Consider the following 13058-nt stretch of genomic DNA (forward strand, 5'->3'; position numbering starts at 1 on the left):
TATAATATATACATATGTATATATTTGTATGTATGGTATAGTATAATATATGTAATAAAAAATTTTCAGCTTGGCAGCGTGTTGCGCTGGTTACCAGTTCCGTGGGATTGGCCCCATTTGCATGCAACTGAGGCACCAAGCCGCGCTGACAATTTGTTAGAGGTTGGGAAAATAGTTGTATGTATGTGTATATATAATGGATAGATCTTCACTACCGCTTCTAACTTGGTCACTGATATTTACGGTTCTATTCAAAAGCCGTACGTCTCTTCTTCTTCTTCTACTTCAATGTGTAAGCAACTTTTTTGCTGCTACCCACTCCACTATGCTGTTAGCCATTTCTTTACCTTTGTTTTGCTTGACGAGAACAATATGTATGTATTTATGTATGTACATATAGATATTCTTTGCTCTTTGTATTGCTAAGTTTATCGTATCGTCAGACTTTCTTCGACGTAGAGCAACAGCGCACTCAACACACAAACAACACATAGTGCCCAACGTAAAGCTATAAACAACACGACAGTCATGCCCACTGGCATACAAATGTATGTATGTATGTATATGTATGCGCATACAAATACCATTACGATGGCAGTAGTCGAAGCAACATCAGCAACAGCACGAATGCCATTGCAATTCAAAACAACAAATCAGTCATAATTCTTACGGCAAGCGTTAAGGAACATATACAGTAGAGACTGAGGCCGAAAGTTTTTTAAAAAATTAATAATAGTAAAAAATTGGTTGAATTTAACTGCTTTTAAAATAAAAAATAAAAACATTAATAAATCCTAGTGAACTGTCATACTTTTGGTGTTTTTGTACACCAACAAACAATTAAATATAGTTTTGGATTTCTAGCAAAGTAGTGTGTTTTTAGTGGCTTGATTGAGAGTCTAGTAAACATTATTTAATCAAACATTAAAGCAAAAACAAAAAATATTACTACTGACAATACTATATTGCGAAAGCTAACTGTAAACTACACGTGTCCGAAGTGATTGTATCGTTGTGGTGAATTTCATAATAAGTCCGCGCGACAATAACATTTTTAAAAGTACCATTAATAGAATATTACGTTGAAATATGCAAACATACATGCAAACATAGAGACAGACATACATTTAAATAACAAATTTATTTGGGTGAGGAAGCGGAAAGAGCAAAAACCCAAACGAAAAGCGCATTTTATTTAATAAAGAAAGGAAACAAAGAAAAAAAAACATTTTGTATTAGTAGAAAACAAAATACAACAACAATAAAAACGCCGCAAAGGCGTCAAAGTACAAGAGCAACAACGCGCAATTAGAACTTTCGAAAATTACCGTCCCCATTCGGGCTAAAAGCAGACGATTGGCAAAATTGCGCCATTCATTCATTCGGCTTTCAGCTAACGACACCTACGTCAGCTGTGCGTGGCGGCATAAATTCGCCTAACAACCTACAAACTTTAAGCGTGTATGCATGTGTACATTGTGAAATGCGCATAGCCGAGCAAAACAAATAACAAGAAATTGTGTCACTATAATAATTAAAGTGTGTAGTCTTTTATATGCGCACGGCAAACTAAAAAAAAAAAACAATAATAATAATAAGCGAAAAGCGCTCAAAACAACAATAATTACTATTTGTGATTAGCCGATTGGAAGAGAGTTGATAACGCACTCTTAAACTATTGTAACATTTTGGGTAGCTAGTGAGAGAGCACGCATTATCATTGCAAACAAAAAGCGGAAATATGAATAGAATTGTGGAAAAACAATAATATATTTCTTGAAAAACTATAATAAAAATAATATAACAGCATTGAAATCGTGTGAAATGCGCAGCAAGAGCTTTCACTTAAAAACGCTTTAAATAGAAACAGCAAATAAAGTGTGATTTTTCTCGAAAAACATTCGTGTGAGTAGAAATCAGTCAGCAAAAGTAGTGAGCTGCGCTTAAGCGACTTCTTACATGTTGGACCAAACTATTGCAGTTAACGGTAGCGGTTCTTTCAATTTGGGTAAGTTCTAAAAATGCATTTGATTTAAAATAATTTTTAAATTTATATATGTTTTTATGTGTATATACATATGTATGGTATGTATGTGGAACTCATATCAATGGTGCATAATTTCACTATACATACACATGTAAATAAATTGAAAAATACATATATTTTTACATATGAAAAAACTTTATAACAATAACAATGCTGTTATGTTATTTGCAAATTTAAATAAAAGAAGAAATATTTTATAAAATATATTTAAATAATGCCTCATAAAGCGTAAGAAAACAATTTTATAAACACAAAATATATTTAAATAATGTCTCATAAAGCTTAAGAAAACAATTTTATAAACACAAAAATATTCAAAATTGCTCAATAAAAACAAAATATATATATATATAAATAAAAAAAAATATTTAAAGATTGTCTTATAGGCTTAAAAAAATATGTTTTAATACAAAAAACACATATATATAATATTTTTGGAGATTGCCTTATAAAGCTTTAAAAAAAATGTGTAAATAAAAAAAAATATTTTCCAAATATGTTTGAAAATTGTTTTATAAAGCTGTTATTTACATATTCTATATTTATCTATATATAATACATATTTACATATACACACATCTACAGTGTATATCATTATCGTTGCAATATGTAGTTTTATTGATATTGCAACGATAATGAGTAAATTCCTATATGCATAAATAATCTTATGTATAATTGTTTAAAGCGCATAAATGACTCATGCGTTTTTCACAGGAAAGAATTTCACTTTCGTTCCTTGCAAAACATTTCATACATACCGACATATATATACTCGTACTATTTCTTGTGTTTGCTATGGCAATCGAGCGCTTCTATAGTATGCATGCCTCTCCTACCCATTAGCAGCTACAACAAATCAATTTACTACACACACACATACACACATATATACAGATGATATGAGAGCTAGGGGCCACGTGCTAGAGCGTTTGTTTTTCTAGCATTTTGATAAGAGCGAATTGCTCATGAAATCAATAGATGCAAAAATGTTTGTATATATAATATAATTGAACATATAAACATACATACATACATATGTACATATACCATACATATGTTTAAATGAATATGTGATTCTTCAGCCTTTTTGGACTTTAAAACCAAAAATCAAAAATATACATTGTTTTTATATACATATATAATCGGTGTCATAATATTTTGAAATCTTACATCAGTAAATCTCATACATGTACGTATGTATTTATAAGTATTGTATGAATGCATCATCGAGAGGGGGTGTGGGCAGTCGCACTGCAAATATAAATCGTAATTTACGCAATCTCTATCATAAAATTGAGATAATATTTAAGTAATCGACCGACAAGCGACGAACGCCCAAAACACAAAAAAAAAAAACAAGTAACACATACACACATATTTTTCATATTCATATAGAATCATATACTAAGCGCATATGCATAACGCAATCAAAAATGTTTCGCACATACAAACATACATATGGGCAGACATTCCATAGAATATAAACAACGCATCTATACTTGCACCAGCCGAGCAAGCGACCCAACCTCGCTAAAGTGAGTTCATCCAGTCAGCCAAACATGCCTGCATCTATATACATACATATAGATGTGTGTATATATGCACATAAATTCATAATACGCTTTACATAGCAAGTATATAAATTGGCGCAGACCCATGCACACAAAAAAAATTAAATATATAGATATATATATATGTGTGTGTGTAAGCTCACTCTTACACAAAGCCAGGAATATTACGAATTTACCAACACATTCGCATGGCGCAAAACCCCTGCCGCCAATCGAGTGCTGTAGTGCAGTTTAAAGTTAATGCACTCTAACAGAAGTTCAAGGCTGTGCAAATCAGTCGTCGCCGTCATCGTTGCCTTCGCTGTCGTGTCGTTGTTGTATGTGTGTTGTTGTTGTTTTTACTTTAGCTTTGTTTTGTTGACGTTGGCGTTTCGCTCTGCCGTCGTTGAAGTATTCTCGGGTTGTTGGTTTTTTATTCTCACATTAAATGTAATCTTTTTTTCGGCAACAGCAATGTGCAAATAAATATATGTACATATGTATGTACCGTATGTATAGAGTATGAAAACAAATATGAAAACAATTTTTTATGAATTAGTATACAGTGAGGCTTGCCTAAGTGGAATTAGCGCAAAGTACAAAGGTATGCGTTAAAATTTTTGATGTGCTTTATGAGATGTAAATATTGATAAAATGTCAGAAAACACACTAAAGGGCTACAATAAGCAGTAATGTACTTCTTTAAAAACAAATGTAAATTTTATTCTTTTATGCTTTCAAAAATATCAAAGGTTTGATTTGCTTGAAAAAACCCACAATTTCCCACAAATAGAACAAACTCGAACTCTCATGACCAAAGTTTATTTTGATGGCATAATAGAGGATTTAAATAGTTATTTACTTATATATAAGAAAAAAATATGTACTAATATATCCATACAAAATAATACGTCTTCAAATGTCATTGTTACTCAATTAATTTCGACTCGTATGCATTCACATTATATGCGCATAACTGTATGTATATACATATTATATTTTGTAATATTCGTGCCCCACGATTTTCAAGTGCAGCAGACGCAGACACAGTTGCGTGAGTTAGTGCTCTCTGCTCAATTCTTTGTTGCCAAAGAGTGCTGATGGTGGGGTCGCCACGACCATATGCGTGTATGTATCTATGTTTGATTTCACGAATGTATAAGTGACACCGGCATTATTCGCATAAAGCCGCTGCAACAAAATGTGCAACAACAACAACAATAACGAACACTCAAACGCTTTGTGTAGCCAGACTGAGTAGTAAACAGCGCAATGATGGACAAAAAAATACAAGAACAGCGACAACACTGACCATACCGCATTGTCAGCGGTTAGCAAAATAAAGGCAACAAATGTATAGCAACAACAATGCAGTTGAATGCTTTTTTTTTTTGCAATATGTATCCACACACTAAAGAGAGCGTACGTCTTTGTTATTTACATACTTACGCCTAGACACCAACAAACATTCATTCATATAAGCACAGTGGCAAGTTGCAAGAGGATCGAACTTACTGCGCACCATTACTAGGTATAAATAACGCGCTACAGGAGAGGGTGGAGTTGAACAGAGTTCCTTAAACTAGCACGAGTAGTGAGCGGGAGACGCAAGCGGCAGACAATTCATATGACGGTCTGTCGCCTGAAAAAGTCGGCACTGTGGGGGCGGAGTGAAGATAAGTGTTTGACCGATTCACTTTTCAACAGAAATTATATGTATAAAAGCACAAGCACAGGCAGGCACACTGTCATAAATATACATATATATATACGTGCATATATATACACACATACATACATAATTATATGTATCCAAGTAAGGCGTGATGTCTGCTTTTGTATATATGGGACAAGCGCAGCGCAAGGGATTGACAAGGGAATGCCCTTAGATATAATTCCAAGGCTAGAAGGGGAAAGCTTAACAACAACAACAACAAAATATAATATAACAGCAAGAGCGCAATAAAGAAGGTCATTGCCGCCGTTAGACAGCAGAACATTTGCCAGGCGCTAAAGCACAATAGCCAAACGAAGTGCAAAAATAAATGCAATAAAAGCAGCGTAAACAACAATAGCAACAACAAGGTGAAAACCAATAAACAGATGTGTTTGCGCATAGCTATAGTCTAATATTTGTATGTGTGTGCGTGTGTTTGTGCGCGCCAATGAGTTTGTATAAATAAAAGAAGGAAAGCTTGCGCAAAGAAAGTGTGCATCGCCAGCGATTAGCAAAATGCGACTTAAGAAATATAAAAATAAAGAAATATATAAAAACATGAAAAAAATAACAACAATAAATAATCTAGAGAAAGCAGTACAAATAATATCTAAAGGCTCATGATATAATAATGAGTAAACTTGTGTATATTAGGGAGGTGCATTGTCTATGAACTATTGGTAAATATTTTTGTAGCATACTTTTCGGCTGTTAAACGTACTTGTAGTTATAATAACTTTCATAAGTTGAACTATTAGTTTCGTATACACATATATTACGAAATTAGTAAGGAAAAATATTTCTAAATTTCAAGCAAGATCTTCTATAGAACTATCTGCTGAAGTGGAAATTAGCCGCATTTAACTTCTGTTTTTTTTTTCATAAAAATAGTAATAAATTTTAAACCACTCTTACCATGCAATTAAAAACTAAGTAGAATTAAGCTAACTTCGACTTGACTAACGTTGCATTTACAGTAAAAGCAAAGACTCTTCAAAACTTGCATAAAAATTATTATATTCACTTTTATTATAATTTTTGCAAAATCTTTACTTACCGAACCACCCTAAGGCTCACGCATGTATGCCAAAATGCGCATGCACAGACGTATACAATATTTACACAACGAAAAGGAGTTTGTGAAGTTGTCGATTTCTCATGTTTCTCTCGTAGGTTCAAGGCCAATGTAGAATGAACGATTTCACAAGCAGCAAATGCTGTCCTTTGGATTAATTTAACTAATTTATAAAGTTCATTAACGCCGAGCAGCATTCAGCACTTATATAACGTCGTATAACGTAATAAAATGTGCTGGTGCAATAATATGTGAATTTGTGTGAACAGTAATATGAATATGTACAATAAATGCAAACATATAAATATAGTGTTTGTTAAGCATTTTGCTTACAACAGCACAATAAATTACTGCATATGCTTGATGAATTGCATATTCTTATATATATAATGCAAATAAGTATAAGTATATGAATGTATCTATTTGAATATCTACAGATGTATGTATGTATATATGAATATTAAATTTGCTTAGATCATCATATAATATAAATTATAAAAGCAAATTCGTATTAAGTAACGTTTATTACACATAACTGTAAATAATTATAAATAGCTGTTGCTTTGATACTTCCTTTGTGCAATATTTGAATGTCCTAGGAATGATAGAGATGAAATTGTGACATAATCGCCACGCACTGTCTTACTTCCATAGTAATCACAAACTCCTTTCTTTAATGACGTTACAAGAAACCCCGTTAGGTGCATTTTTTATAGCATGAAAAGGTATAAAAAGATCTTTATTTTGTCCGGACATTGTGAAAAAGTCTATAATAATCTATGTCAAATTTCGTGACGATATCTTGTCAAATAAAAAAGTTTTCTATACAAAGACATGAGGTGCATTGGTCAGTTTGTATGATAGCTATATGATATAGTTGCCCGATATTGGCGGTTCCGACACATGGGCAGCTTTTTGGTGAGGAGGGGACGTGTGCAAAATATCAGGTGATATCTCAAAAACTGAGAGACTAGTATGACTCAGCTCGACCCACCGATATTTTACATAATATATACTAACGTGTTTTTAAAATTTCCTTTTGTGTGTTACAAATATCGTTACAAACTTAATATAATTTATATGATAAGGGTATAAAAAGTAACAGGGCGAAACTGTCGCATTACCTCTTTCTATCATTCTTAGCATAAATCTAATTAGATTAAATATTACTCTTAAATAAAAATAATAGTTTTAAATTTTCTCTTAGATAAAAACCGTTTTACTTGACCTAATATGTTTACTCATCCATAGCTTTTTTGAATCGAGTAAGAAGAGAGATAAAATTCTTATCAATTGTACTCTCATTAAAACCAAGTCCACCTTCACCATGCATCATTCATAGACAATCGAATAAATAACGCTTTCGTATATTTAGAAGCATATATTGAGATTTACATACGTATATGTAAATATATACAAATGAAAATACAAATATACAAAAATATATGTAGATGAATGTCCAGCACGAAGTCAAAACCCGGCCTGAAGGTGAAGTTTTCATGCGAAAAACAAACAAACCGAAAGGTGTTCAATAGGACAGCATTGCAGTTCGCCACTCAGTCATTCAGTTAGTCAGCCAGTAATTCGGTCGATTATGGATACGTTCTGCTGAAGTAAGAAGCAGCCTACAGTCGGATCTACGTAAGTGAGGTGTTCGTCTTGGCACTTCTGCTGCTCGGCGCATTCGGAAGCAAGCAATACCGGCGCGTTGGGCAAGAACGTTGCTGTCGTGTGTATAAAGACGAGTGCAGCAGCGCAGTGCTATCAAAACAAGCTGAACAACTGCGCAGAATATTTGCAATTTCATTTTGTATTACCCCACCACACCCACCGGTTTGTTGGTAAAATTGTTGTTTATTGGTGACCAATCAACCTACTTGATAGACTCTGTTCTAAATTTAGCATTACGAAAGAATTCTGCCACATACAGCCTTTCTTCTTCGTAGCCTGAAATTCTCGTGGCTGTGGCTTTAGCAGATGCATACTTATATATACATATATATAAATATGTATATGTATGTTTTTGTTTGCAGCTGATGTACATTGGTATGGCAGTTTAAGCAGCTATTTCATGGCCTGCCCGACAACATCTCTTTCTTCCTGCATAACTGGCAATTTAGTTGCTGTAAAAGGGATATTACTCAGCACTTTGAGCCGTCTATAAATACATAAAATTACAAGCATGTGCTATTGCAAACATATCTACATACATACTTAAGATTATATGTATATCAGCTTTTGTATTTATATAATAAATTAATTGTATTTCTTATAATTGTTGCATTATCTCTACACCAGCTAGCTTATATAAATATATATATATGTACATATATGTATTGTATGCATATACATACATATAAATATATATGAATTAATCTCAAAACAAGGCGTTTCTCGTATAAATGCAAGTATGTTACATGCATACATAAGCACATGCATGCTTTATATGGTGTAAGATTGCGCCCATTATCAGGCAATGGCTATTGTAATGCTATTGCGAAATTGCCGGCTTACATAATAGTCTTGATTAATCAGCAAAATTTAAATATAATGTAATCTTCTGATTTTTTCAACATGTTATGTTGAAGATATATACATATGTTTGCTTGTAAGTACAAATATGTATTTTTTAACGCTTGTGAATCTGTGTAGATATGTATGTGAGTATATGATTCTATGCATTTGTCCTACGAATGTAGTTTTCTATTCCCATGCCAACGGAGCTACGTTACCAGAACGGATCCGAATTTATATCCGGCCAAGCGCAGTCAACGCGGCAGCATTACTCATTATTTTTGGGAACGCTCTACAACAGCAATATACAAGTATATACATTTTTTAAGCATTTTTTAAGGAAGACAATATTACAATTTTATATTTTATCAGCGAATGTGCGAACTCTCAACTAGGTTAAATTTTTACCATTGAAGCATATCTGCGAAAATTTTACAAATAAACTTAACTCGACTAACTTAGTGATTTTATGCTTTCAAGCGGTAAATAAAAATATTCGTATAATATTTTTTACAAATTAATATTGCAAATCTGTTATTTACAGAACCAACTTCCTAATATTGCTTTAGAATATATATTTTTTCTATGAAAGTTCAATTTCAATACATGCGAAAAAAACTTTCTAAAGTCAAATTAGTAATTTTGAAAAAATAGCACAGATATATTTTTGTTGTAGTTTTTGGGTTTGAAACCCCAAAAAAAACCGAATTTTCTTTGCTGGTTTTCGATTCATCTCTACTCCTTGAATGCCTTTTTGGCAAGTTTGAGCTTATTTTATGAATCTAGTGCGAAGTTCGCTGCGATTGCTTGAGTATATCTCTAGTAGTTTACTACACTATTTTTATGCCATGAACAGGCTATTAAGTAAGCCACGATGTTTGTAACATCCAAAAGGAAACGACGGAGACCCTAAAAAGTCTATACAAGTATACACACATATAAATGATTTATCCATGACCGTCTATACGTCTGTCTGTATATACGTTAACTAGTCTTTCAGTTTTCAAGATCTCGCTCTAAAATCTTGCATACATCCTTTTCTCGGCAATAAGCTGCATATTTGTCGGGACCGCCGGTATCAGACCATCATAGCATATAGCTGTCATACAAACTGAACGATCAAATACATGTCCTTGTTAAAAAACTTTTTTGTTTGAGACAACGGTACAATTTCCGATGAAATCGGGGTACTATAGAATATAGCTGCGATACAAACTAAACGATCAAAATCAAGATAAAGATCTTTTTATACCCTTTTATGCTATAAAAATGCACTGTGTAGGGTATTATAGCGTCAGTGCAGCCGAAGTTAATCGTTTCTCTGGTTTTTTCTTCTAAAATTTATATTTAAAATCACTAAATAAAAAAATGTTCCCAAAGTCGCAACAGTAATCTCTCTAAAATTGCGAAAATATTCAAGTTTCAAACTCACTTGCCATTAAATCACCTATTCTAATGTAACTTAATTTATTGCGTTAAAAACTGAGCTCATTTATTTCTATAAATAATATGCACTAAATTTTTATAGATATGCACATAAGCATTGCTACATGCATACAAATATGTTAGCTGTTTTCACTTCTACATAATTTAAAGGTTTCTATTATTGCTTCTTTTTACAATTTCTACACTTAATTTTTTTAACTATTTATGACATATGGTCGAAAGTAAGTAGACGAGAATCTACAAACGGTCTAATGCTCGAACAAGCACGGCTAATAAGTAATTGTGTGCGTAATGCCATTCAATTTCTCCAAAAAGTTCACTTACCCAAATACTTGTTTATGCCGCACTAATGGCCAACCAATGCGCAGATGCAGCTTAGCATGCTAAACGTGCCCCAGTAAAGACTTGGCGCTTGATATTAACGGTGACAACATACATATATATTACATACAAACAGATGTGCTTTTCAGCCAATACTTTGCTGCTTAAAGTACAACGACTTCGAAAATATATAGATATATATGTATATACAAGTGCTTGATAAGCGCTGCTATATATAACTCATATGTTTTTAGATATATTTAGTTGTTTATATATATGTATATATACATAATTGTATATAGTTTGACTATTATTTAGTCATTTAGTCTGCCGGTCAAGCGCATACATATGTATATATGTATACATATTTAGTTATGTATTTTCATTCCATTCTGTACGCATACCAAACGCTCTGCGTCGCGATTTTAACGTAACACTTTCTCTTCCTAACCGTTCATTCGAGAGTTAAGTTATAAACATATGTACATATATACATATGCTGTGCGCTACCCAACTGTTGCGGCACTATCGCTGTTGTTTCACTCTTTACCCACATTCATTGTTCATTCTTTATAGTATGTTGTTGCTTCTTGCCTGCATTAGTATTCAACGCTGCCACGCGATCGCTTGTGCATGCAAAGCACCAACAGTCCCACTTACCAGAACTATCGCTCCGCTTTCACAGCGATCAGTTAAGTCTGAAACTTAGAATGACTATGGAGCAAGTAAATATGTATGTATATATGTACAAATGTATGAGTAGGTATATATATATATATATGCTGCTTCTGAACTTTTTTTTTTTGCTTAAGTAACTTTCTTAAGTAACCGAGATACAGACTTATGTATATATATGGTATATGGTATATGTACATACTCTCATATGTATATGTAGATGATATAAGTATATTCCATATACTTGCAACTTCTAGAAACAATGAATAAAACTTATAAATTTATTTTATAATGGAACTTCGATTTACAATGCGCCCCAACACCCCAAATCCAACGCAATCGCGCTTATCTTTACCACTATTGTTCACTTTCTAACTATTCTCCAGTCGTTTCTTCCGCTCTCTTGCCTTTCTTTAACGCACAAACTTCAAGCGCGCCGCTACACTGCACTCTTTTATCAGCGACAGCCAAAAGCTTCGCTTCATTTCTACTTATACATATGTATGTGTGTGTAGTGCCCGCACGAGGGGGCCGGTTAATGGATCAAACGTGAGGTAAACCGGTTCGTTTGAATCTGAACTCTAAATTTTCAACTGCCCACTCTTTCGGCGTAACTTGCATTGCTTTTGTTTTTGCCTTTTCCGTAGCTCTTTCATTCACATTTCACACAGCTGTTGTTGTTGTCATATATTACTCTCATTGCGGTGTTAAGTTGTAGCTCTATTAGCTTTCGCAATGGTGTGAGGTCTGTAGCCGAGTTGTTTGGTCTTACTGTTGAGCTTCGCTCCGCTCGGTTGATATGACGAACAAGAAATCCGTTATATGACCCAATTCTAAATTGAAAGCCAACTAACAGCACTGCAAACGAAGTTGAAAAGTGAGTAATAAAAAACAATACATTTCGTGAGTGCACGAATGTAGTATTGAGTAAAAAGAGACCAGTTATTGAAATACGAAAAAAAGTAAAATTGCACCATATAGTAGAAGATTAGGTCGGCGGTTACTGTAGAAAGGTATACAATAACAATTGCGTGCTAGAAAGTTTCGTAATTGTTTTAGTACAACGGTAAATGTCGATGTCGCCCTGTACGAAAATCGCAGTGAGAATTTTTGTATAAGATTGAGCAAGAAAAATATGTTCACCTGTTACTAGAGCGAAATTTTGAGCTTTACCAGTTAGATCAAGTATGTATGTACTTTTGATTTCAAAGTATATTTCAAAGGTATAAAAAATATATTTTTTTAATATATTTAATGAAATTATTTAATTAGGAAGAGGAAACGTATTTAAAATATTCTTAAAAATAGAAAAAATTAAAGGGGGCAAGCAGTCATATATGAAACCCCAACTAGAAAGCGCTCAAAGAGGATAAGGTAAGGATATGATAGCGTAAGAATGAAAGATTTAAAGATTACGACAACATTTTGGCGTAACTTTTTGGGTTCGAGTTTACCAGAAGTAACATCATAAAAGAATTAAAAGCTTGTTTTGAATGAAAATACCATACCGATAGAGGTTCATGCTTGCTACGGAGGGTAAAATATAGAAATACAAATATATTTGTATTTGTTTGTAGGTTTGTAGATTCTAACATTTCTAATATCTAACTTTTTACTACAGGGTACGTGACAGCATTCTCTCATACGTACATATGTATGTCTAAAATTATTAGCATAAGTTACATGGTGAAAGTAAGAAAGTCGTATGCATAA

General features: G+C 33.1%; 1 protein-coding gene across 1 annotated transcript in view; it reads left to right on the top strand.

The window, feature by feature from the left end:
- The first annotated feature begins 673 nt into the window (after positions 1 to 673).
- The window catches only part of vri (nuclear factor interleukin-3-regulated vrille), a 29105-nt gene continuing 16720 nt past the window's right edge, over positions 674 to 13058 (top strand). Inside the window, exon 1 of the mRNA XM_036366775.2 lies at positions 674 to 2008. Within this exon, the coding sequence (XP_036222668.2) occupies positions 1960 to 2008 (49 nt within the window). The 5' untranslated portion in view covers positions 674 to 1959. The remainder of the gene's footprint in view (positions 2009 to 13058) is intronic.

This window comes from Bactrocera oleae, chromosome 3 (genome assembly GCF_042242935.1).
Source record: "Bactrocera oleae isolate idBacOlea1 chromosome 3, idBacOlea1, whole genome shotgun sequence".
Classification (NCBI taxonomy): Eukaryota; Metazoa; Arthropoda; class Insecta; order Diptera; family Tephritidae; genus Bactrocera; species Bactrocera oleae.